This window comes from Tamandua tetradactyla, chromosome 6 (genome assembly GCF_023851605.1).
Source record: "Tamandua tetradactyla isolate mTamTet1 chromosome 6, mTamTet1.pri, whole genome shotgun sequence".
Classification (NCBI taxonomy): Eukaryota; Metazoa; Chordata; class Mammalia; order Pilosa; family Myrmecophagidae; genus Tamandua; species Tamandua tetradactyla.
Window position 1 is genome coordinate 62010209 of NC_135332.1, and position 26340 is coordinate 62036548.

The following is a 26340-nucleotide window of genomic DNA, read 5'->3' on the forward strand; positions in this document are numbered from 1 at the left end:
AGACATGTCATCCCCTAATCCAGTTTAACAACCATTCTTAACTAAATCACATCAACCAGGGAGATGATCTCATTACAGTTTCAAACATACAGTATTGAATAGAGATTATTCTGCCTTTACGAAATGGAATTTGTGTTAAAACATGACTTTCTTAGGGGGCATATATCCTTTCCAACCAGCACAAACACCAATGTTCATAGTGGAATTATCTACAACAGCCAAAAGATAGAAGTAACACCAGCATCTGTTAATTGACACAGTGTCAGTAAATCATTTATTGAATGAGTCCAAGTAGGAGCAGCAGGTAGTAAGCCAAGAGAACATGTCAAAGAAAGAAAGGATATTAAAAGAGGGAATGACCAGATTGTTCCTAGGCCAGACAGGCCCTGGAGACAGAGAAAAGGATCAAAGGAAATGGAAGAGTTGTAACCGAAAAGACAAACTGTAACAAATGAGTATGACTATTGAATGATTTTTTTTTTTTTTTTTTTTTTTTGCATGGGCAGGCACCAGGAATGGAACCCCGGTCTCTGGCAGGCAGGCGAGAACTCTGCCTGCTGAGCCACCATGGTGGCTAGAATCCACACCATACTTAAAAGTTTGTTCGATAGCTACTTGTTAAAATGTACTTTGAAATCTATCACCTCTCTGCACGTATATTTCATAATAAAAAATGTTTCAAAGAAAATAACAGAATCAAAAAGAGGAAAAAAAAGAGTTAACCAAATGATATAGGAACTCTTTGTTGGTATATCACCTATCTCTTTATAAAGGGGGGGGGGGCAAGTAACATACTTGCTGCAAAAAGGTCAAGTTAAAGTCTGAAAAAATGACCCCTAGCATTAGGAACAAGGAAGTCATTGGACCTGAGCAGTTTTTTGGGATGGTAGGGCCAGGGGTGGGGGAAGTGGAGGGGTAGGGTACTGGCAAATATTTAGCAACTGACTCTCTAGAAAAAAAAGGAATGCATATATATATGTAAATATATATATATATTTACTATAAATTTTACTGATATAAAGTATATGCAGCACAAAATATATAAATAATAAACTATATAATACTCTTCACTGTAAATTCCCTATTCTTTTATCTGTAGTCAACCTAAGGCTGCAATTCAGCCTTGATTGGACAACTGGAATTGCATCCCAACTACAAGTGTAGTTTTGACACGGTATCAGTATTTTTAGTCACATTTACAAGTTAAAACAAAAAATGAAATAAGGAGGTATGTTGAAACTTCACTTGTTCCTCAATGACATAAGTGTATTCTTTGCTAAATGTGATAAAAGTTTCCAAATCCTGGGAGAATATTTCCTCGTTTTTTTGGTGCTATTCACAATGTAACATCTACAGAGATTAACACTTTCAAATTTCATCTGCATCAACATTTTTGCCATCACTTTCTTAAATCTAGACAATCAACAAAGCTTAGTTTGTACCATCTGTCAATTTCTGTGGTATAAGTACTCCCACAAGATCAATTTCAAACTACCAACCCGATATCACTGAATGAAATACAGTATTTCCACCATACAGATACAATAAATGTAAACAAACTCAAGAGCATAGATTACAGCAAAATGTAATAAAATGATTAGGAAATAAAGAGTTTTGGATATTTGTAATTGTTTTTAACATAATTTATTTAATTGTAACTTTATACAAGTTACTTTTTAATAACAGCTGCATTTAGCAACCAGCTCACAAAACTACTGAAAAAACAGCCAGCTTCAGAAAGGGCCAGCTCCAGCACACCACTGGGTTGGGAGTGAAAGCCACACTCCAGTGGTAGACAATTTTCCTGATTAAGACTATGAGCAGCAAGGTCCACCTTCTCTACCTTCCCTTCACCCACTTTCCAATCTCTCTGCTTCAGGAACTCACTCAAACTGCTCCTGCAGAAACAACATCCCTCCTCCACCTTGTAGATCATCCCTACTCCCTAGGACAGGTAAATCTTCTTGGCACATTTATCAGAATTTGCTATTACTCGGAGTGTACTGTGAATTGTTTCTCATTCATCTCCTTCATTAGCCATAATATATGTGATGGCAGAGGCTAGTTACGGGTCATATTTACAACTATACCCTTGGTACCTATCACAGCGCTTTGCCTATAACAAGAACTTGTTAAGTCTTTATTGAATGAAGGATTAAAGGCTGCAGGGCAAGGGATGAAAACCAAAAGAAAAAAATATGTGAGGCACCAGGGGCCCTCACCTGAGGAGCATGGTAAGGAAGCAACTCCTTGGCTGCCCTTTGTTTCTTTGGAGTCACCTGGGCTCTACCATTATCAGGGTTGGACTCTGACAGCATTGCTTCTGTGAAATGGTGGAACTTTATACATCTTGTTGTAATTTGTCTGCATAACACCTACTATGTTTCATTAACTTTCATTTGAACATGTTCTTTCCATGTTCTTATTATGCAGGAATGGAAGTGGAGTTTACACTAAATGCTACGACCATGACCATGAATGGCTTCCCACTCCGTGCAAATTGCCCTCCTACCGTGGTGACAAGAAAGACTTCGACAGCCTTATGCGACACCGACGACACCACCATTTTACAGGAAATCAGAAGTGGGCATCTTGACCCACTACTCATTTAAGATTGTAAAAGACAACAGACACCGAATAATATCGGAGAAGAATCTATACGTTTCCGTATAACCAGAGTCACCCACAAGTAACAAACAAGTCGCACATAAAACTACATCGCCTCCTGCACGACATAACAGAACGAACAAACAAGTCCAAATCAAACCCCCACTAACCATACTATGATAACTCACTCCAAATTGAAAAAAAAAACAAAGACGTACCGCAAACTAACTAAAACGAAACAAAAAAACCCACAAGCGATCGTTAGGGGTATCAGATAGGAGCAACCAGGGTGTTGCAAGCCCTGATTACGCAGAACGCTAATCACGTATCATGCCAACTCCAATCATCACATATCCAATCTGCCCTCCCGAAAGAGGAACAGGTCAGGATTAACCCTCCTAACGATAAAACAAAAACCTCCTACCACGCTGCACTGTTTAAAAGATTCCGCTTTTACAGAGGGTGTGTATATAACGTCTAAGCCTAGTCAACCTAAAGGTGTTTAGGAACTTACATGAAATTTACATTTCTACTGCTACTTTTCTTTTACATTGTTCTCATACTGCCGGCTCACAGAAAAGGGATACACCAATTCCTCCCATACTGCTCCTTTCACCGCTGGGCGGCCGACCGCTCCCTTATTTACATAGCTCCACCCATCCCCTCCCGCCAAATGTCTACCGTAATAACTAAAATAAAACGGTAATTCTAGAAAAAATTGCTTTTCTCCAGTAATTTGACCATCCTCATTCTCTTCTGAAATTTTTATCATGTCTTGATCTTATTATAAAATATCTTTTATTATAAAGCACGAAATAAAACGCTAATAATCCTAGAATAGGGAGCTAATTACCACAATACACATCTTCCACCAGGTGCAGTTTCAGAGTGAGAAGCCTACGTCGTCTTCTTTCACGACCCGTGTACGGCCCCTTGCTCCTCCAGCCTTCGTTCCAACATTCTCGTCATGGAGGTGATCAGAAAGGCTTCTTTTTCAGCCCAAAGACAGCGACGAATAATGCCATTTCAGATACGGCTGGAACGGCGCTGGGGTGGGGCGGGGGGAGAAGGAGGGAGCAATTGGCGGTGGATTCAGGATCCCTTCCAATAAAAATACCCAAAATCCCAAACCAGAGACTCCACCCAAAGTGTAAGGAGTGGGGGGTGAAGAGACTTCAAAAGACCACAGGATGTTGAGTGGATCTGGTGTCTGACACCAGGGGGAATTGGCTGCACAGGGAAAACCTTCCTCCCACATCCCCAAATACTGGGTGCTATCGCACCTGCAGAAGACAAAAATGTACCAGTACGTTGTGCACTCCCAACGCTCGAATATGAAGAAGGACAGGGCCACGGATGCACTACAGTGTGCCCCGATGGCTTGGGAACACACCAAAGTCAAGGAAAACCTTTGGATGGATGGACAGGTAGTGATGGACTAGAAAAGGCCTGGGGTGGAGGTAGCGGCGGCTAGCACCTGCTCTCAAGTTAATCTCTTGCTCCCACCACTCTACAAGGGCCAGAGACAGCAGCCCTGTCTCCTGAGTTTTAAGACAGCCAGGTGAGTAGAAGCCAGAGGTAAGCCTGCACAGCTGGGACTCCAGGGTATCCCAACACATATCTAGGGGACAGCCTGGCCTTCAGAAAGTACCCCACACACCCCCAGACCACAGACAGAAATGCTCACAGCCCCTTGATACACTCTACTTGAAACATACTCCACCACCCTGCTCCTCCAGGCCCACAATTCAGCTATCAGGAGCCTTCTTTGAACCATGTTCTGCACTTCCTCTCTCTCTTCTGAGTTCCCATAGTGCTTTTTATATCTTTATGCACTCCCACAGCACAGTGCTATCCCACGGAATTAGAGATGTTTTTGTGTCTGCTTCCTCCTCACAGTAGAAAACTGTGTTTTACTCTCATTCTGGTTCTCTAGTGCCTTGTATATAGAAGAGGCTTAACAAATGTTTGCAGATTGTATTAAATGCCCCACATTGCCTAAGATCTGTCAACTGGAGAAATTCTGTTTGCCTGCCAGGCAGCCCTCTGTGCTAGTAAAGCCTGGTTAGAGGGGTCGTGATGGAATGGGCAGTGTAGGTAAGGTGTACAGGCAGAAAGGATACAGATGAGGCTCTGGGTGTTGTTGAACATGGAAACTCCTGAGAAAAAGCCGGCCAGCTCCACTGCAAAGAGGCCCAGGGTGACAGAGAGCGCTGCCACCAGCCTGCAGAGAGGAAGGGGGTTGACTCAGGACTTCTGGACTTCTAAGACCCCTCCACTTCCACCACCGCTTCATTTTGATCACCCGCCCCAAGAGCTCACTGAATGTCCTGATTCTCATACTCCTCGGGGGTGAACTTGAGAGGCAGGCAGGCCTGGATGTTGCTGTCCTGGGGAACCGCCATGGAGAGGAAGAGAAATATGAAAGAGAGGCGGGATGCGGAGCAGCCTGGGGAGTAGGGTACCGGCTCGGGGGTTGAAGCACCCAAGCAGGTAGTCCTGGGAAGGGGCGGGGCAGGACCGGGCGGGGCGGAGCGGGGCAGGACCGGGCGGGGCGGGGCTGGAAGGTGGGAGAGGAGCAGCGGTGGGTCTTACCCGAGACCAGAATAAAGTAATGACGACCACCATATGCGCCATGAGCGTCAGGAAGCGAGAGGGCACGAGCCCTGAGATCCGGCCCATGGTGCCCGAGGACAGGGGTACCGCCCCGAGCAGAGGCTGTAGTCTCTGAGGCTGGAAACTCTGGGCTGGCCACTAATAAAAAAGCCCCGCACGAGCGGACAAAAACTCTTCGGCCTCTTTACTCCCGCCGGCGCTGGCCCCGCCCAGTTGTCCTGGCAACGGCGTGAGCGGGCGCACCGCCCTGCTCGCTGGAAATCTCGCGAGAGCAGGGAAGTCTCGAGCCGCTCGAGTCCTCAAACTTCACCCACGTGAGGAAGCCTGATCCATTCCTCCGGAGGCAAGTCACCAACAACCTTGTTCGGTTTAGGGAGAGATTTGCAGAGTGCGAGAAACAGCCAGCTCTCTTGAAGAAAGATACGGATAAGAGGCGTGTTTCTATAAGAGAGTGGATGGCAGGGCCTGGAGAGGGGAGAGGCGGGTGGAGGAAGGGAATGGAACCGGCCCTGCGTCCTCAGGAGGCTCTGAGGTAGGGAGGCAGACTAAGCGCGCGATTTCCTCGGAGTGTCCGGCACCCCTCCTTCCCCTGGCAGTCCAAAGACCGCTCACTGTCGGCGACCTCACTGACGTTTGGGCCTCTAGGGGATCCTTGCAGATTTGGGAAAGCCCTCCCCGGAGTGCTGTTTTCTCACAAGGTCCCTGCCCACCTCCCAGCAGAACCCCCATTCCCATTTCTGCCTTTAAGCCTTGTTCTGGGCTACAAGCCCAAAAGGCCTTTCTAATGTCTTAATTCAACAGATATTTATTGGCCGCCTAGTAAGTACTAAGCATTGTACGGGCCCTAGGAGTACATTGGAGAACAAATGTTCCTACTTTCGTGCATTTATATTCTAATCAGGGACATCGACGGCAAACACACGGTAATAGGAAAACACTAGAATAATATGACCAAGGAAATGCACTTTGAAAGTGGGTCTTTTGTTCTTAAACATAATGTTAAACAAATATTTTAGGGAATTTGGCCAAAAGTGTGGCAAAATGCTTTCTCTCTTCCAGGCCCGCAAATTAATAAATGCGCTTCTTTTTTTTTTTTTTTAACTGTCTCTCACATGGTTTAGAAAATATTTATGTGCGTGTGTGTGTGTATGTGTTTGTCTATATAGAGAAAAACGGTAAAGCGAATGTGTTCTGGGTGAAGGCATGGGAATTCTTTGTACTGTTTTTTGCAACTTTTCTGTAAATCAAATTATTTTTAAACGAAAAGATTAAAACAGTAAGCCTCTTAAGTTTTCCTTTTGAGTCTTACACAGTATTATAATTGAGACATTAAATTGCTTTATAAAAAAAGAAGGAATGATATCTCGGATTTGAGAGCCGTTAAATGTTGCTTTCCTATATACTGAAGCTATGTAATGGCATTTTCATAGAAACTACCTCTTTAGTGAGCAGCACTAAATTAGCTTTTATCCCCATAAATGGAAAATTTTTTAGATTTTTCTGAGCACTTAGTTTTACAAAGGGAGATATTTAGCAAAGTCCTTTTATTTTCTACTCAAGGTAACAAATCAAATATTGCTTACACTGGTCTCCACTCACAGGTTTGTAGGGGAGGTTCTCTCCTTAACTGTTACCATTTCTAAGTTCTGCAAGTATTTCCAAACCTCCCCTCATCTCAGGGTGAACAGGAAAAATCAAGTACTGTAAACACAACTGTTTGTCTCCCTTGAGGTAACCCTTTGCTATTTGACTCCTAAAATGAATGATCCTGATGACCCCACAATGAGAAGTGGTTCCTGTATTCTCCAGCACAGATATTACAGCGTCACAAGTGTGCAAATAGCGTAGAAAAGATGTCAGGACGTTTTTCTTCCCTTCACTGTAACTGACATGCATTTTCTCCTGAAAGTTCAGGCCTTCAGAGCCAAGCTTCCCCAGTGACAGTTGCAAAATTGACTCCTCACAGATGTTGGAAGCTCTGTTGTAAGGCCTAAGCGACAAAAGGTCCAGGATATGGTATTTGCAAAATCTTCAAAGTCCCCTGGAACAAAGGGAATGAAGAAAAGGAGTCAGCCATGTAAAGCTCTGGGGAAGGAGCCTTTCAGACTGAGGGACCAGCAAGTGTAAAGATCTTCAGAATGGATCAAGCCCAGCGAACAGAAAGGAAGCCAGTATGTCTGAAGGCTAGTAATGGAAGGGTAAGAGAAGAGAAGGGTGGGGTTGGAGAGGTGGACAAGGGCAAAAGCCAGTTCATGTCACGCCTTGCAGCTACGGAGAGGGGCATCAATGGATGTGTATTTCAGATGTCTCTGTTTGCAATGTGGGGAATAGACTTTAAGGGAGTAAGACTATAAGCAGAAGGCTAGTGAGGATGCGGTAGAAGTGTCCAGGAGGGAGTATGATGGGGCTTGGACTAGGGAGAAGGCAAAAAGTGGAGAAACAGAGGGAATCAAGAGCTGTATAGAATATAAGAAAGTTTGGATGTGGGGGCTTTGGGCAGGTGAGAAAAGAGAACAGTCAAGGGTAACTGTAAGATTTTAGGCTCCAGCAGCTGGAAGTTTGGGGTGTTTTGCTTACAATACGCTTCCTGCCTAGAGGCTCTATTAGAAAGTCAGAATTGAACAGTCACGTTCCCTATTGTAAATCAATAAATACTAAACGGACATTGTAGGTATGCATCATTTTCTGTGACCTGGGTTCACAGAAGCCTACCCTAGATAGATGAAGCCATCGCTAGCGTTTTCACAAAAGTGAGTTTTAAAGATAATCTGCAACCTTAGAAGGGCCTGCTAGTTAACCAGGTGTCCTCCAGTTAGCCCTCCAGGGCTACAGTCCACAAGTCCTAACAATGAACTGGAAATACAAGAACTTAAAAAAATTTTTTTTGATTCCCAGCCCATGTACCCCAAAACAAAACTTTTTTATAATGGAAAATTTCAAACATGTATAGTATAATATGTTTATATAAAGAGAATAAGGTAATGAACCCTTCTGAATCCATCCTCCTGCTCCAAAAATTGTCAACACATGGCCAGCCTTATTTCATCTATTCCACACCACTCAGTTATTTTGAAGCAAATCCCAGATATCATCAAATAGTCCATACTGGCCTACTGTCTCATACACACACACACACACACACACATATATATATATAATTTTTTGTTTTTGTTTATTTTTTAGAGCAGTTGTAGGTTTACAGAAAAATTAGGCAGAAAGTAGAGTTTCCATATATTCCCCCCAATGGTTTTCCTTATTATTAACACTTTGCATTGGTGTGGTAATTTTGTTATAATTGATGAACCAATATTATAATTACACTATTAACTAATCTCCATAGTTTAGGCTTCACTTGTTATGTTGTATATAGTTCTATGGATTTTTCTTTAAGTTGTGATAACATATATACAATATAAAATTTCCCATTTTAGCCACTTTCAAGGACACCATTCAGCATTGTAATTATATTCATAGTGTGTTAATATCGCCACCATTCATAACCAAAACTTCTTTATCACCCCAAATAGAAACCTCCTACCCATTAAACCTTAACTTCACATTCCCTACCCCTTCCTTTGGTAACCTGTATTCTAGTTCATGACTCTTAATTTGCATATTCTAATTATTTCATGTGTGAGATCATGCAATATTTTTAGTTTTGTGTCTGTCTTATTTCACTCATACCTTTTTTTTTTTTTTTTTACGGTTAGTTTGCTCAAATCAAGATCGAAGTAAAGTCCAGACATTGCATTTGATTGATATGACTCTTAAATCTCTCTTTTTTGGGGGGTGGGATGGGGTGGGGGCAGGAGCCGGGTTACATGGGCCAGAAATCGAATCTCTTTCCCAGGCATGGTCTTAAATCTCGTTTAATCTTACGTTTTCCTCTTCCTCTTTTTATTTTCTTGCAATTTATTTTTTGAAGAAACTGGGCCATTTTGTGGGCTGTATTCTTGTGCTGTCATTTAACATATTCTTAAAACCCTGTAAACTGTCTAATGTTTGGCTCTTCAGTCTTAGGTTCAATTTCTAGTGAAAATACATCCTGGTTGTGGTACTTCCTATTCCATCACATCAGGATGGCTGCTTGTCTTTTTCTGGTGTTAGGATTGAGCACTGGGTTCAGTTGCAGTCAGACTGATGATGCAGTCATTATAAATTTGCCATCATTTTTTCACCTCATGATTCAAGCATCCATTGGCCATCATGTTACCAGAGAAAGGCAGTGGATTATCTTGTCTGACGCACTCAATAACCAGTTCCTGAGACAGCTGGGTTTCAGAGAGAAAAGAGTTTCTACTGGGCATATAGTAGGAGAACAGATGGCCTGGTGACCCAAAATCTATCTACCCAAGTTTAGGGAGGTTCAAGGTTTTTAAGGACTTTAGCAAGGGGAGATGTGGTCATTTCGAGTAGCAAGTTCAAAGCAGAAAAGGAGACAATGTTATCAATATTTCCATAGAAGAATATAAATTGAAAGGAAAGGAGGCAGGCTAACGACTTCAGTACAAAAAGTGTAAGCCAAAAGAAATGGAGACAAGTTATCTTTCAATAGCAGAATCTAGCTAATAGGATGTACAAATATCAGGAGCTGAAGCTAGTTAATGGCTGACTTCAAATTCTTCATTAGCATTAGGACCTTTGCCTTATAACTAAATGACCAGATAAAGGGCGTAACAGCTTTTAGAGTTACGAAGTCACAAGGTGAAGGCTTTTACAATAATTTCAGATGCCATGACAGCTGGATTATAATTAAGAGATTTCAGGAATTTCCCTCTGTCTACTCCAATATACCAGAAAGCAAAAAGGAATATCTGTATAACGATTCAGTAATCAAAATCATCCCTTAAATCCTAATTTCTCAATTATAATCACCAAGCTCCATTGTTTCATTAGAAATTGCAAAATGGAAATGTTCTAATTCCATCATTCCTCCTGCATATCAGCTGGGATTCTTCTATAAATGAGAAGGTGCCCTCATCAACGTGCTGTTTACCCTGAGATACAGGTCATATGGCTAAGGCAGGATAAAGTGTTATTCTCCCCTCTTTATTTACTAAATTTCTGAATAATTAATTGATTCCTTAAAAGCATCCTCCAAAGTTGACTAATTCGTTGTTTTCAGTACCATTGTGAGCTTATGAGTCTTAACTTCTTTTGTCTGTTTCAATCCATTGCAGTTTTTCTTTCTGATGCTCAAATTGTTCCAATTTTGGCCAGCCTGAGCCTCTTCAAGTTGTCTCCTGCCTTTTTTGACAACCGTAGGATCTTCAATAGCTCCCTTGCTATCTACTATGACATAATGTTCCAGGCCCATCTATACATTACCTACCCCGCACCTGCAATGATTCATTTCTCTGGTTCCTTTTAAGGAGGAACGGTATCTGGGGGTACTTAATGCTGCTGGGTTCTAACTCTTTTCAGTGGATATGGCTATGTAATACTGCACTCTCTTGCTCACTCTCTCTCTCTCACTTTTTTTTTTGAAAGAGAAAAATACAATTTACAGTCATACTTATATTTCTGATTCAAATTTGGCATTAGAGTTTTACTTCTTTGATTTTATATCCATATCTCTTTTCTCTTAGGCTGAATATCTTGGTTCCTAGCAACATGAATATAACTATTTGCTTTATCCTGTATCAGCATTATTGTTAGTAATATGATTCATATAAATGGCTTAATCTTTCTTTGCAGATTTTTGTTGTTTTATCCTTAGAATATATCCTTCAGGGATTTACCATTAAAACAATTACTGTTTTGAAGTCACTTGAAATAAGTGATCTCTCCGGTGGTTAAGCCACTATCTTGTTATGCCACTAGGGTCAGTAGTTTCATTTTGATTTTGACTTTTACAGATTGCTTTTTTTGTCCATATGGAAAATTCCAAAGAATCCACAAGAAAATCCTGGAACTGATAAGTAAATATAGCAAGGTTGTAGAATAAAGGTAATTCACAAAAGGCAATTCTTTCTTCTATATCAACAATGAACAATTGGAATTTGTGAAATAAAAAAAAAAATTTACAATAGCACACACAAAAAAAAAGCGCGAGAGAGAAGTAGGAGGAGAAGAGGGAGGAAAGGAAAGAGGAGGGGAATACTTATTAATTTGCTAATGCTGCCAGAATGTAATATACCAGAAATGAGTTGGCTTTTAGAAAGGAGGTTCATTAAGTTACAAATTTACAGTTCTTAGGCCACAAAAATGTCCAAACTAAGGCATCCAGATAAAGATACGTTGATTCAAGAAGAAAGGTCAGTGTCTGTCACATGGGAAGGCACATGGTTGTCATCTGTTGTTCCTTGTTCCCAGTTCTGTTGCTTCCAGCTTCTGATACTAGTGGCTTCTTCTCTAAGCCGCTGTGGAGCCTGACTTAGCTGCTCTGGGGCAAAATTTTGGCTTTCACCTCTTAACTTCACATCTGCCAGGGCTGGAGATATCTCCTCTTCAGGTTTTGGCTATTTCTGTGAGTCCTTGCTTAGCGCCTAGGCGACATCTGTCTGCACAATAGGCATCTCCAAATGTCTGCATCTCTGTCAGCTCTGAGCTTTCTCCAAAAAATTTTTCTCCAAAAAATGTTATAAAGGACTCCAGTAAACTAATCAAGACCCACCTTGAATGGGCAGAGTCGCATCTCCTTCTAATCAAAAGATCACACCCACAGTTGGGTGTGTCACATCTCCATGGAAACAATCCAAAGTTTCTACCCTACATAATTGAATCAGGATTAAAAGAAACATAGCTGCCACCACAAGTTTGGATCAGGAAAAAGGATATGGCATTTCTTGGGTAAATAACAGCTTCAAACCAGCACACTTTGGTATAAGCCTAACAAAATCTGTACAGCTTTTGTATCCAGAAAACTAAAAAACACTGATGAAAGAGATAAAATAAATGGAGAAATATTCTGTGTTCATGGATTGAAAGACTCAATGTTATTAAATGCCAGTTCTTCCCAACTTGATCTATACGTTCTACACAGCCCCAAACAAAATTGCAACAAGCTATTTTTACATATTGACAAAATGATTCTAAAGTTTATATGGATTGCTTTTTCTAAGTTTTGATTTAATTTTGTTTTATAATTATGTTAAATATTTACATGCTTCCAAAATGAAATCTGCAAAACAAAGTATATTCAAAGAAATCAAGCCCCCCGTCTGGTCCCCTCCATCCTGCCCCAGGTAGACCATTTTACCTTACAACTCCAAGAAGCAAACCTGCATTTTACATGATAAAGAAAGGCCCAGAGAGGTCAAGCAATTTGCCAAAGAAACAGAGTTAATAAGTGGCAAAGACTAAGATTATTAAGAAGGGCTCTGTGATGGTTAGGTTCATGTGTCAACTTGGCCCAGTGATGGTGCCCAGTTGTCTGGTCAAGCAAGCACTGGCCTTTCTGTTGTTGTGAGGACATTTCATGGACTTAAATCATGATCAGGTTGGTTGCATCCATAGATGATTACATCTGCAGCCTGCTAAGGGGAGGTCTTCTGCAATGAGTGACAATTAATATCATCACTCAAAGGCTTTTAAGAAGAATTCAATCTCTCTTTCTGCTTCAGACAGCCAGCCTCTCCTGGGAGTTCATTGAGGACCTTCATAGGGGCTGCCAGCTCATGGCCTGTCCTACAGATTTTGGACTCTTATGTCCCCACAGTTGCATGAGACACTTTTATAAATCTCATATTTACAGATATCTCCTGTTGGTTCTGTTTCTCCAGAGAACCCTAACTAATATAGTCTCTCTGGGGTCAAAACCAATGATTTAGATAATACATAGCACCAACAGGGGCTGAGACCAAGAAAAAGCAGCCAGTGAGCTTGTAGGTTATTAGAAGAGTAAGTGAGAAAAGTATTTTAAGAAGGAAGGAGCCACCACCTGTGTGCAGTGTTGCTGAGAGCCCAATGCATTGCCTTTTAAATCTCATCATTCATGAGCTGGGCACAGACAAGGACACTGAGGCACAGAGCAGTACGTTTACCTACCTTAGATCACCGAGTTTGTAACGGGGGGCTCCAGGCTTCCAATCTAGACTGACTTGAAAATTTAAGCTCTTAACCACGATAATGCATTACTTCTCACTGATTGCTAGCATAAACTGGGGGTTCATTTTCTGGGGCTGCCATAACAAAGTACCACAAACTGGGTGGCTTAAAACATCAGAAATGTATTGTCTCACAGTTCTGGAAGCTAGAAGTTCAAAAACAAGGTATTGCCCTCCCCGTGTCTATGTGGGAGATGACTCCCAGGGGTGTATACCTTCCTGACAACGTGGGACAGAAATCCTAGAATGAGCTGAGGCTCAACATGAAGGGATTGAGAAAAACCCTAGAATGAGCTGAGACTCAGAATCAAGGGATTGAGAAAACCTTCTGGACCAAAAGAGGGAAGAGCGAAATGAGACAAAGTGTCAATGGCTGAGAGATTCCAAACAGAGTTAAGAGGTTGTCCTGGAGGTTATTCTTATGCATTAAGTAGATATCACCTTTTTATTCAAGATGTAATGGAGAGGCTGGAGGGAACTGCCTGAAAATGTAGAGCTGTGTTCCTGTAGCCATGTTTCTTGAAGATGATTGTATAATGACATAACTTTCACAATGTGACTGTGTGATCATGAAAACCTTGTGTCTGATGCTCCTTTTATCTACCTTGTCAACAGACGAGTAGAACATATGGAATAAAAATAAATAATAGGGGAAAAATGTTAAAATAAATTTAGTTTGAAATGCTAGCGATCAGTGAAAGGGAGAGGTAAGGGGTATTGGTATGTATAATTTTTTTTTTCTGTTTTCATTTTATTTTTTTGAATAGATGCACATGTTCCAAGAAATGATCATGATGATGAATATGCAACTATGTGATGATATTGTGAATTACTGATTATATATGTAGAAAGGAATAATCAAAATAGGAATGTTTGCATTTGTTTGGTGTTTTTTTTGGTATTAAAAAAAATAAAATGAAAAAAATCAAGGTGTTGGCATGGCCACACTCCCTCTGAAACTTGTAGGGAAGAATCTGTCCCATAATTCTCCTAGCTTCTGGTGGCCCCAGGGGTTCCTTGGCTTGTGGCAGCGTAACTCCAGTGTCCACCTGTCTTCACATGGTCATCTTCTCTTGCCTGTCTGCTGTGTGTCTGGTCTTTCCTCTTATAAGGAAACAGTCATATTTGGCCTCCTTTTAGCTACTCATATTTTCTAAGACCCTATTTCCAAATAAGGTCACATTCATGGGACCTGAGGTTAGGACTTAGACATGTCTTTTTGACCCCCACAAACCAACCCAGGACTAATATTTTTTCTATTTATTACTTTACTAATTGTGTCTCTCCTGCTAGAACACCACTAATGTATGCAACAAATAAATGAAGTTCCTTGAAATTAGGGGGAATAAAACAAAACAATACCAGGAGAGCTCATATCCTTCTAAAGCAAGTTTGGAAGCTGGGGAGGAGTACATGGCTACCCTCAGTCAATTATCTTGGAGGAAACCAAGCCCAGTATTGCTAGATTCTTGTTTTTCCCCCTTCAACAGAGACCAGAGGTCCAGCTTCTTGTTCCAATTTTAAATGTTGCTTACCAATAAAAAAAACTGAAAAGAGAGAAACAAACAAACTTGATAACAACAAAAAAAGAAGGAAAACAACAACACTTTGATGGCAACAGCATACAGCCTTGAGGCCACCAGCTCTCAGCTCCTGGACCAGTGCTGCCCAACAAACAGAATTTTGAGTGATGATGGGAATGTTCCTTACTGTAGTTACCCAATATGGTAGTCCATAGCTCCATGAAACTATTGAACACTTAAAATGTGGCTAGTGGGACTGAGGAACTGAATTTTTAATTTAATTTTAATAGCCTCATGTCTATATTAAGCAATCAGCTCTGGAAAGAATGGAATTACTTATTGGTTTCTTTCTTTCATTTTTTTTCATTTCTTTCTTTTTTATTAATTTTTTACTTATTGGTTTGATATTTGGAAACTAGTAAGAGGAATGGAGGAGATTTAAACACCTAACCTCAGGTCCCATGAATGTGACCGGAGAGTACTTCTGGAGGGTGATTTTGGCTTGCTCATACTTCACACCTCCTGCAAAACTGCTCTGTGCCAAGATACCCAATCCATGCCCTCTGGCACCCTGACGTTCACTAACTCTATTTCCCTTTCTAGCAAAATTCCCACCTCGTCCTATGTTCTTCAGCTCCCCCAGACTTGTCTCCTTCTCTCCAGGCCAGGCTCTTGCCTATTCCTGTGCTTTTGCTAAAGCTATCCCTTATCAACTTAACAAATATTTGTTGAATATGTGCTATACTTTGGGAATTGAACTGCGACTCAGTCCAGGCCCCCGAAGCTTCAGAGGGCTTTGACATCTCTGTGGTCCCTGGTCCCTGATAACTTTTGGGACAACCATTTCAGGTGAGAGATGGAGACAGGTAAAGGCACTGGGAATGAGTGGCAGGTGAGAATATGCAGAATGTGCAAAAATTCGACCTGTAGAACTCTAATTCTTCAACAAGGTAATGGGGTCCCTTCTATTTTGGTAACTCTCAGCAGAAACTCCCAGCTTTGTGTCACCCAGGTAAATTTAAAAAATATTGATGTTTATGGTGATAGAAATCAAAACAGTGGTTGCCTCTGGGAAGGGTGATGCCAGGATCGATTGAAAAGCAGCATGAGAGATCTTCCTGGGGTGATTAAAAAAATGTCATATTTATAGGGGTATGGGTTGCAAGGGTGTATGCATTTGTCAAAATTCATTAAAATGGACACAAGATCTGTGCATTTCACTATATATAAATGATACTTCAACTTAAAAAGAAATGACAAAAATATGATGCCAAGGCTCCATTCTGGACCATTTAAATCAGAATATCTGAGCCTGGGGCTTGTGCGTGGCTAATTTTTAAACTCTCCACAGGCAATTATAGCATGCAGCCGTTAAGGGGACGCACTGCTGGAAGAGTTAAGCGTTCACCCCCTCCTGTGTCATTGATTCCTGGACAGGTCCCTCCCCGCAGAGCTGTGATCTCTGGGTCCCCCTGGCGACAGCACGCGGGAGGCGGGGTCGGAGGGAACGCAGAGCCGGATCCCTCTGCAGCTTTTCAGGGGGACAGAAAGGCCCTCTGCTTCACGTCTCGATTGCTGGGTTTCCGGCCGCCTGGCCACCCAGTGGCCATGTGGAGACCTGTCCAAGCCTGTGGTCGCCTGACCTCGTGGCGCAACGGTAGCGCGTCTGACTCCAGATCAGAAGGTTGCGTGTTCAAATCACGTCGGGGTCACTTCTTTTCCCTGGTTTTCACTGCTTTTATTCTGCTCCTGCTCAGCTATTTTCGTTCTGACCGCCGAGGGAAAATGAGGGCAGCACAGGGCAGGGGGCTGAGAGGTGGGGAGGGGAGAGGAGAGGTGGAGAGGGGAACTGGGTTCTGACATAAAGTCTCGTTGCCTGGCTGGGGGTGCAGTCCAACGAACTTGCGGCGAATATTCCGGGGGATTCGAGTACCGGATCCGGGCCGATGGCGGGACGCCCGAGGACCAGCGCAGGTTCCAAGACCTTCAGCCCGGGAGAGGAGGGCCAGGCGCTCGTGCAGGCGGGGCGGTCATTCCTCAACGACTACCGAGTCCTCTCCGATTGAAGTTTGGACTCCGGAATTCACTACTTAGTGACTTGGGCAGGTCTGAGGCAGGAGCGAGAATGGATGCCCCTGAGACAGGTATCTAGAAATGCTATTCGGTAGACGAGGTGGCCGAGTGGTTAAGGCGATGGACTGCTAATCCATTGTGCTCTGCACGCGTGGGTTCGAATCCCATCCTCGTCGATGTGTGAGTGTGAAATCTTCAATTTTGATGATACATCGAGAACCTCACGTTACATTCCGTCTGCTCCTTCTTTCCTTAAGCAGTTTCACTGTTTCTTTCTCGCACCAGCACTCGATTTCGTCCTTAGTCATATTTCAGCCCTCCTATTCTACAATTACTTTGTGTTTGTTTCCTTGAAGGGCATGGATGTGACCTGCGCCAAGGAAACAGGGAAGGACACACTCGTCGACGGGCGCCGTGGCTTAGTTGGTTAAAGCGCCTGTCTAGTAAACAGGAGATCCTGGGTTCGAATCCCAGCGGTGCCTTTATTACCTATTATCAATTTAGTATCTAAGTCCCTCTCGTATTCGCCTTCTCAGCACTTTTTTGGCATCCATCCAAATTTGGTTTTTATGGTTTTTACAGCATTCCTGTAAATCTGACAATCCACCCGGACTTCTCGTGGCTTTTCCCTCTCTGCCCTGTCGCATGCTTGGGAGGGGGCGCTCCATGCCTTTTACCTCTCACGCAACCCTGGTTTGTGCTTTGACCGGCAGCCAGAGTCTAGAGGACTGTATATTATGTTCGTCAGTATTGCATTTTGACTATTACCTTCAAAAGTTTTCAGCAAGTCCGTCTCCGCATTCCACTTTTACATCTCCCAGGTAATCTTACCCTGTTTTGGTTTTTTTTTTTGGAGACGGCGTTGATTACTTCCTTTCTACATAGACTTCTACATTGTAAGGTAACTTCATCTGGCCGGTTAGCTCAGTTGGTTAGAGCGTGGTGCTAATAACGCCAAGGTCGCGGGTTCGATCCCCGTACGGGCCAATTCTGTATCTTTTAGAAAATCCTAGTTAAGACTTGATGTGAGGGAGGTTTTATGAAACAACCCCCAACCCCACGCAGTTACAACTAGGAAAGGAAACGTGTTGTACTCTATCCCATAGAGGGGTAATAGAGGTTTAAGAAAGCTGCTGATAGTTTGTATGTCTTTTGACCATAATGGAGCTCCTGAAATTTACATATGAAATTTGAACATAAGGCTGCCAGGGGTTGAGGCAGGATTCTTTTGAACAGTAAATGTGGCATTGATGAGCATAGCGTGTGGGAAATGGAGGCAGGAAAGGAGCTGACAAGTGTTTCAGTCTTCCTCCAGAGCAAAGATGTCCAACCTGCCCTGCCCCTCCCTGCCCACTTCAGCACCTGAGAAGACCAACCCTTCCCTCCCTGTCCAGAGCATCTTGCTTCCATTTCTGCATCCCTGGGCCTCTGTGTGTGAGTATCTTGCATTTTGCCTTGTCCCTCTGATCTGCTGCCTAAGAGCAGGAATCATATACTTCTCCCCCGAGTCTGGGACCCCAACCCCATTCCCAGAACCAGCCCCGACTCCAAGGGATGTCCAAGCAAAAAGATGGACCCTTATTCCCATTCCTTTGTCTTGTCAATCCCTGCAGCCCCACACAGACAGAACCTCAGCTTTAGCAGCAGCAGCATTTTAATACCACAAAACTCAGAAAGCCAAAACTGATTAGAACACTCCACAACAAGTGGGCTTCCAAACCAGCAACAACAACCACCTGAACCCTGAGAGCAGTGAGACACCACCCCACCTCACCCCCTCCACCATGCAATGCAATCCTTCTAGCTCCATCCTGGTTCTGGCTGGGGAAATGGTACCATAGAGGGCCAGAGGGCAGAAACAGAAGGTGGTCCATCTGCACCACCACTTGCATGAGGTGTGGCCAAGGACCACTCCAGCTCCCACAGCCCCAGGCACCTGAGATGTGGCCCCTGGAGGCATGGTGGCCACAGTGGGGGCTGGGGCCTCCTCTGTTCCCCTCTTATGAGAGTTATAGCCCACCTTCAACCTGAGACCTAAAACCATGGGCACCCAGGGATGTGACTCTAGCTAGGGAGTGTAGAGTAGAAGAGGGTAGTTACAGGTAGCCAACTGAATAGAAGCAGCACATCATCCCCTCCCTAAGGAGAGCTGTTAGAACTTTCCCATATACACCTGCCTAAGGCCCAGGTCCAGAACATGGGCACCAGCCTGCTAAGTGCATCTGGAAGAGCCTTCAATATATATGCCTCCCCTCTTTCAACAGTTCCCACCAGGGTTCCTTGAAGAGTTCTTAGGGTCCTGCTAGGCGCTGCCCCAGCCAGGCCTGGTCTCTCCTACCCTCCTGGTCACTTGCAAAGTGCCTCCAACACCTCCAAGGTGCGTCGGATGTCCCGGACTTGGCGTGCCAGCCCCTGAACCGGCTGCAGAGCCCGCTCCAGCTCCTCGCAGCGCGCCAGGAGGGTGTACATGCCCTTGATGCTCATGTCCACGGCTTCCCCTAGGGAGTCCACGGCGTCGCGGTAGGTTTGGATGCAGCCCACGCTCAGAGCTGTCAGCTCCTGCACCGCGCCACCCAGCCCGCGAAGCAGACGGTCCACACGGCCGCCCAGCTCCCGACTCAGCCTCTCCAGGTCCCGCAGCACGTCGGGGTCGATGGGCGGAATGGGCGGAATGGCCGGCGTGGGTGCTGGCCCCGGGCAGGCCTGCGCAGGGGCAGGGGCTGGGGATTGGGGAGCGCCGCTCAGACGGATCTTGAGTTGCAGGTTGTTGGCGACAAAGTGGGTAAGTTCGCCGTGGCGGCTCACCGTGCCCTCGAGCTCCAGGGCACTGGAGATGGTGGCACGGCGCCCGCCGCTCGCGCTGGATTCGGCACCCGCTGCGGACCCGGCGCCGCCGCACACTCGGCTCAGCCCGTCCAGACTGCGGCTGTCCTGAAGGCGACTAGAGAACGAGCGGCCAGCCCTGCCCGCCGCCGCCGCCTCCTCTTCCTTGTTTTCCTCCTCCTGCTGCCGCTCAACACTCACGCTGCCGCCTCCCGGGCTCCGCCGACCGCAGACTCCCTCGGTCGCAGGTTCGCCCTCGGGAGGCTCAGGGTCCTTACGCCGCGTAGATGGGGGTGGGTCGTACTCCAGACTCGGCGCCCCCCGGCGACTCCCGAGCCCAGATGGAACCCCTAGGTATCCGGGCTCGTCCTCCCGAGCCTCCCGTTCCGGCCGGTGGCCGACGCTGCCGCTTGAGGTCTTCGGGGCCGGCCTGGGGTGGCGGCTCGCGCCCCCAACGTTCTCGGCTTCTTCCCCCTCCGACACCCGGAGGCCTGAGGTCCCGCCCGGCCGTCCGCGGAAGATCGCGGCCTGGTGTTGCCCGAGGGCCAGGGGTTCCGCCTGGTGCCCAGGCGGGCCCCGGGGTGTCTCCATACTGCAGGTGGGGGCCGGAACCAAAGAATTGATTCGGTTCGGTCCGGGAGGCGTTGGCGGCGCCTTTAAGGCGCGTCGGCAGAAACTCGCCGATTGGCGGCCGGATGACAATGGTAAAGGAAAAGCACTTTGATTGGTCTCAGTGTCCAGGAAGTTCCGGAAAGAGCACTGTCATTGAACAGCCGCACGCACGTGAGAGCGAGAAGGATGGAGAGAAGGAGGTGACAGCTGCGCACGTCGCCCTGCCCTTACAAAAAGTTGAGGGGGCGGGTCTTAAAGTCCAAGGCTCGGAAATTCTGGAGCCCCTCGGGGGCGGGGCCCAGACTTGTCCCGCCCACAGGCAGCCAGTCCACAGCTGTTGCTTAGCGGACACAGGAAACCGGGACCAGAGTTGTGGTTTTTAGACGAATTCCAGGGATGGAAATAGTCTACCATGTTTGGACCATCCGGATTGAACTGCACCCGATTGGTCAAGAAGAATGAAACCAGATTTACCAGCAGAGCATATTATTCGTTCCATCGTCCTTGGATGACAGACGTAGCACTGAACCGTCCAAGGTGACTCATCGTGGACAGGGCAGGCTTACCGGCTTTCCTGTGATTTTGCAGCTGTGCCCTTTATCTATCTCCTGCTCCCTCAGCGATAAGAGTCTCTCGTCTTGAAGTATGGGGTGTAATTTTGCCACGGGGTAAAATATTCAATAAAAGAAATAATTTGTGATAAGCACTATAAAGGAAATAAGTTGTGATAGACAATTACAGGGCACGCACTAATTTAGATAGAGATAAGGAGAAGGCCTTTTTTGATGAAAAACACATAACTGGGGGAAGGTGGGGAGGGGGAAATAGCCAGTCACATTCTAGGCAGAGGGAAGAACAACTTGTACGCAGTCCCAGAGAAAAAAGCTGTTTGACATATTCAAGGAACTTGGCGGGAGGGGAAAGACATTGAAGCCGAAAGAAAATGAGGAAGGAGGAGGAATACTGCCCATGACAGTGAAGAAGCAGACAGGGCCCAGGCCGTGGTAGTTTCAGTTAGGGAATGGAGATTTTCTTCTAAGTGCAGTGGTGCAGAAGACGCTGGAAAGGTCTCAATTGCAATATACAACAAAAGCTCTGAAACTTTGGTATTAAGTAAAATAAACAATTTACTAAAGTTCTTTTAACCCAAAGAATTGAAAGCAGGGACTCAGATGCTTGTAAACTAACATTCATAGCAGCATAAAAACCATTCATAGCAACCATAAAAAGGGATGAAGTTCTTATATATATGGCAACATATTTGAATCTTGAAGACACGTTGAGTGAAGTTAGAAACAAAAGGACAAATATTGTATGACTCCGTTTATATGAAATATCCAGAATTAGCAAATTCTTAGAGATAGAAAGTAGATTAGAGGAGAACAGGGAGAATGGAAATTATTGCTTAATGGGTACAACATTTCTGTTTTGACCAGTGAAAAAGTTCTAGCAATAGAAGGCGATGAACTTAGCACAACATTGTAAAAGTAATTAATGTCAGTGAACTGTACCCTCAAAAATGGTTAAGATGGCAAATGTAACATAATATATATGTTACTACAATTAAAATACACAAGAGATACCATCATATATTCACCAGCATGACAAAAAGTAAATAACTGGAAATAAGTGTTGCAGAGGTCCTTGCCAGGATGCTAGCCAGCCAACTCCAATGAAACAGCAGCTGGTCCTTTCCCCAGATTTGAAGAGCCCACAATTGCTAGCTCTCTATATTTTGCAATCATCCACGGCCTAATAAAATCATGTCACTCCTGGGGTCTAAAAAAAAGCCTGTACAAATTTGGGCTGGGTAGATAAACCTCAGAAATTGGAGGACCCTCCCTCAAGAATGCAAAGCTGAGCACGGGAAAGGGACTGACGAGATAGGATTCATGTTTTGGGATTACCAGCTAATGTGGAAAAGGTTTGGAAGAGAGAAACAGGGCTGGACTCAGTGAAAAAGCTTCTGCATTCATTCAAACGTGAAATGATGGTGGCTCAGCCTAGCGTGATGGCAAGAGAATTGGACATGTGGACACAGTCTAGATGCATCTTTAAAGTCTTAATGGATATGTTTGGCTACCCAGCATCTCTTCTGGTGGGGGAAGCTCCTCACTCCACACTTGGCGAGGTTTGGGCGCCATGACAGTAGCCCTAACCACACCTGGGATAGGCAAGAGGACCCGGGCCTGACCAATCAGAGAACTTCATCCTTTATATCGGCTCAGAGATGGGCACATGACCAAGGTAGGACCAGTAAAAGTCCTTCCTGGTTTTTGTTTTGGTTTGGCTGGGCATTGTGGAGAATGTGAAATGGCTTACCTTTCTCCTGGCGTCTCAGACTGGAAATATGCTGGTGATGAAAATTATATAGAGAAAGTTCTGGGGACCCCTCAGATCTGAAACTTGGACTGGCTCTAAGTTATAATTACCAACTTGTCATTGAGTCAGAGGAAGTTTTATTGTTCCTTTGGAAAGGGGCTAGCGAAGCTGGCTTCCCCATTTATCAGGTGAATTTAAGATGAGCCATCTGGGAATAGCTCATCAAGCTCTGTTACTCGCGGGCTAGTGATTGTTTATTGTAAAAACGTGTCTGTGATGGGTTGAGGTTGCCTGGCTCTATAAAATGTTGAGGTTTATTTCTGTCTTGGCCATCTCTTTAGCAGATTGCCTGTGATACGTATCACATTCTGCTTTACTACATATTCAATAATAAGATTGTTTACAGTTCCACTTTTGTGGAGGGGTTTTCTGGGTTTGCAGGAGATTTTGCTTAGAATTATATTGCCTAGAAGTAGCAAGGGAATACATGACGAACAAACAAAAACCGGTGGATTTATCTTCTCATGCAATAATGGTCTCAAGGCAGAGTGGGCTTCATAGAAGCTTTGATCCAGTGGCCTAAGGCTGCCACCAAGGACCTAGTTTCTGTCTGTGGGGACAGCTTTATCCCAAGTGAGCTTCCTTATGGTGGCAAAATGGTTGCATCATTTGTTATTCCTTTTGGCCTCCTAGGATGTGCATCCCATCGACTGAAGTCTCTCCCACCTTGTGAGGCAGAGCTCACACCGTCCACTAGAGAAGCTAAAATACAAAGGAGTCACTTTCCCAGCTTCCCTAGTCTGCTGGACCCTTGCTGTGGAATTATTTTGGCTATGTACACGCCAAGCCTGTTCCTCCAGCACTCTCTGAGGTTTTGTGTTACCCAAGATTCTCTTATTAAGGTCCTTTGCTGCTTAAATGAGCTGGAGTTGCTTTCTGTTCCATGTACCCAGTAACCCTGACTGGTACCCACTCCTGCACCCTCCAGAAGGGGAGAGAGGGACAGCGTTGAGTAGATATCTCTCTTGGAAGAACAAGAAAAGCACCAGATGATCTCTTCAAATTTCCTTGGCCTAAATTGGTTTACATGCCCAATTTAATCACTTTGGTCAGCATAATGCTGTGTCTGATTGATTTAGGCCTGGGTAACCTGAGCAATCACTCTGGCAAGGGGGTATGTTAACTGATTAGGTTAAAATAATTATGTTTCTTCTGAAGCCAGGAATGGGTGGGATGAGATCCCTATAAGCCCAAGTAGCTGGAACACAATGGGGGAAGGAGGAAGAGCTGTGGGGGAGCTTGTCAGTGTCCCCAGTATTCAGACTCAGCAAAGTAGGGCCCATGGGCCAAATATGGCCCACCAGTTTTTATATGGCCCGCAAGATAATGTTTTATGTGTTTTTAAATGGTTGAAAAAAAATCAAAAGAATATTTTACGACATGAAAATTCTATGGAATTCAAATGTCTATAAAGTTTGATTGGAACACAGCTGTGTCCATTCATTCACATACTGTTTACAGTGGCTCTCTTACTTTCATGACAGAATTGAGTAGTTGTGACAGTGGCCAGATGACGCACAGAAACTTAAATATTTACCACCTGGCTTTTTAAACAAAAAATTTGCCTCTTCCTCCATTATAGTTCTTCCTTTTTCAGGCTGCTAAGTGGGAGTCCATGCCAGGAAGAGCTCAATTCTGATTGCCTGTCACTGTTGGAGATCATTGGTCACTTCTGACCATCTAAGCCAGTTTGAAAGTATTAGATACCCCAGAAAAGCCATGTTTTAATCCTACTCTAATCTTGTGGGTGCAGCTGTTTCTTTTAAGCCTTATTCAGTACATAGGTTGGAAACTTTTTATTAGATTATCTCCATGGAGATGTGGCACACCCAATTGTGGGTATGAACTTTTGATTATATGGAAATGTGATTCAATCCATTCCAGATGGGTCTTGATTAGTTTACTGGAATTCTTTAAAAGAAACATTTTGGAGAGTCAGAAATGACAGAGCTGATAGAAACTTCGGAGGAGAGCTGACAGGCAGAGATCAGATACGGATGTTTGGAGATGCTTGGAGCCCAGCAGACATCACCATGAGATGCTGAGCAAGCCAGAATCTGGAGAGAGAGCCAAGGGAAGCCAAGAGATGAAAGCCAGCCCCAGAGAAGCAAAGGGAGGAACCCCTACAGGAACAGAGGCTGAAGACAACAGAGCCCAGGAACAAGGGACCAGCAGATGCCAGCCATGTGACTACCCAGCAGACAGAGGTGTTCTAGATCCATCAGCCTTTCTTAAATTAAGGTATCTTTCCCTGGATATCTTAGTTTGGACATTTCCATAGGTTTTGAACTGTAAACTTGTTACTTATTTAATTCCCCTTTTAAAAAGCCATTCTAACTCTGGTATATCACATTCCAGCAGCTTGCTAACTGACACACCATCTGACTCGTAGTTATAAATATAGGCACTTTATTCATGAAGTTTTGGACAATGCTTTCCAATATTTTATCCAATATATCGATATGTTAATACTAGAAGCATATACATATGAATGCAGATAGGCCCAGGGGACTTCTGCTGTTAGTTTCTGAAGCAATTTGGAATAACTGGAAAAGTAGAATTTCATCTTAATCGTGTTAACTAAATTTTAAGAGAATTTGCTCATTTGTGTAAATGAAAAGAACTTTTTAAAAAAGAGAAAGTACAGGGCTGAAAACTAACCCCCAGGGAAGTTGATCCAGGGGCATAAGACTAGAAGTTGGCAGCTTCAGGATATTTGCCTGAGAAGCTTGGCAGAAAGGGTAAGAGAAATGGCGGCAGAGTACAGATAGGGGAAAATCCTGTTTGAAATTTTAAATATCCTTGAATTACTCCTGAATTAGAAAAATCATAATGGTTATTATTGAATATTAAAACTTGAACAAATGAATCTGGAGACCGTCTCCCTACCCATACACAGACACATAAACATAGGGTCACAAAGTATACTACATACCAAGCCTGTGTGATGCAGGGAAAGTGATACTTTGATCAGTGTTTGTAGCCTTGAGTGCTTAGGCTGGGGGAGAATTTGGAGATAGACTATGATCTGTACATAGAGCGCTCAGCAAATGAAATAAGACAATTTGACTTCAAGGAAAGCCAAAAGTTGTATAAGAAAGGAAAAAAGAATACTGCATGGGTCAGCTGGACTAGCATGTCAAAATTAATAATATTAACACTGGATACTGACCTCTAGATCTATAAGCTCTGCAAGCACGGGGGATTTTTTTTTCCCCCTTTTTATTCATTGATTTATCCCCAGCCATCTACAGCAGTGCCTGGAATGTGGAAGGCACCCAATAACACTTGTCCAATGACTTATATCTAACTGAAATTATGATATGACTACATTAGAAGGATGAATGGAGAGAAAATGTACATGTTTATGGTGGCAGTGGGGTATAAGAGTGAAATCTTTATACATTTTACAGCTGTGAGGCAATAGGTAATGCCTGAAATTGAAATCTCAAGAAGTGGCAACTTAAACATGTGATTTGGAGTTCAACAGTAAATACCAAAAACAAAACAAAAACAGCTTGAAGACTTAGAAGTGGCTTTCTCTGGGGAGATGTGTGGAAACTGCTTAAAAAAATAAATAAATGAATTAACCTTGTAACATCATTCAACTGTTCTAACCTGGGAGCGTGAATAGTAAGTTGGTTGGTGGTTCCCGA

General features: G+C 44.0%; 2 protein-coding genes and 5 non-coding genes across 10 annotated transcripts; 4 read left to right on the forward strand and 3 right to left on the reverse strand.

Moving 5' to 3' along the window:
• Positions 1–2856: 2856 nt before the first annotated feature.
• TMEM107 (transmembrane protein 107) lies at positions 2857–5475 on the reverse strand. Of its 4 annotated transcripts, none has more exons than XM_077165908.1 (5): positions 5203–5475; positions 4930–4997; positions 4731–4831; positions 3912–3968; positions 2857–3654 (listed from the first exon to the last, which is right to left on the reverse strand). In XM_077165908.1, the coding sequence occupies exons 1-5, from the start codon at positions 5287–5289 to the stop codon at positions 3602–3604; spliced, it is 366 nt and encodes a 121-aa protein (XP_077022023.1). In that variant the 5' UTR covers positions 5290–5475; the 3' UTR covers positions 2857–3601. The 4 variants fall into 4 exon arrangements, with proteins under 4 accessions (XP_077022023.1, XP_077022022.1, XP_077022021.1 ...); XM_077165907.1 differs by having other exon boundaries at positions 3891–3968; XM_077165906.1 differs by having other exon boundaries at positions 3912–3987; positions 5203–5472.
• On the reverse strand, positions 2877–3012 carry LOC143689261 (U8 small nucleolar RNA). Its single transcript, XR_013178709.1, has one exon. It is a non-coding gene; the product is annotated as a U8 small nucleolar RNA (small nucleolar RNA).
• Positions 5476–16434: 10959 nt separating the features above from the next.
• TRNAW-CCA (transfer RNA tryptophan (anticodon CCA)) lies at positions 16435–16506 on the forward strand. The gene has a single exon. It is a non-coding gene; the product is annotated as a tRNA-Trp (tRNA).
• Positions 16507–16961: 455 nt separating this feature from the next.
• On the forward strand, positions 16962–17043 carry TRNAS-GCU (transfer RNA serine (anticodon GCU)). The gene has a single exon. It is a non-coding gene; the product is annotated as a tRNA-Ser (tRNA).
• A 232-nt stretch (positions 17044–17275) lies between these two features.
• Positions 17276–17349, forward strand: TRNAT-AGU (transfer RNA threonine (anticodon AGU)). The gene has a single exon. It is a non-coding gene; the product is annotated as a tRNA-Thr (tRNA).
• A 431-nt stretch (positions 17350–17780) lies between these two features.
• TRNAI-AAU (transfer RNA isoleucine (anticodon AAU)) lies at positions 17781–17854 on the forward strand. Its single transcript has one exon. It is a non-coding gene; the product is annotated as a tRNA-Ile (tRNA).
• Positions 17855–18503: 649 nt separating this feature from the next.
• Positions 18504–20394, reverse strand: BORCS6 (BLOC-1 related complex subunit 6). The gene has a single exon (XM_077165909.1). It carries the CDS (start codon positions 20279–20281, stop codon positions 19214–19216), a length of 1068 nt encoding a protein of 355 aa, XP_077022024.1. The 5' UTR covers positions 20282–20394; the 3' UTR covers positions 18504–19213.
• Positions 20395–26340: the final 5946 nt, after the last annotated feature.

Coding starts and splice junctions, on each gene's coding strand:
- BORCS6 (XM_077165909.1), bottom strand. CDS start 20,281: ATGGAGACACCCCGGGGCCCGCCTGGGCACCAGGCGGAACCCCTGGCC.
- TMEM107 (XM_077165905.1), bottom strand. CDS start 5,289: ATGGGCCGGATCTCAGGGCTCGTGCCCTCTCGCTTCCTGACGCTCATG. Junction 3,988..4,730: donor CAACACCCAGAGCCTCATCT/GTATCCTTTCTG, acceptor TGTGTTCCCAAG/CCATCGGGGCACACTGTAGT. Junction 3,655..3,890: donor TACATTTTTGTCTTCTGCAG/GTGCGATAGCAC, acceptor GCCCCACCCCAG/CGCCGTTCCAGCCGTATCTG.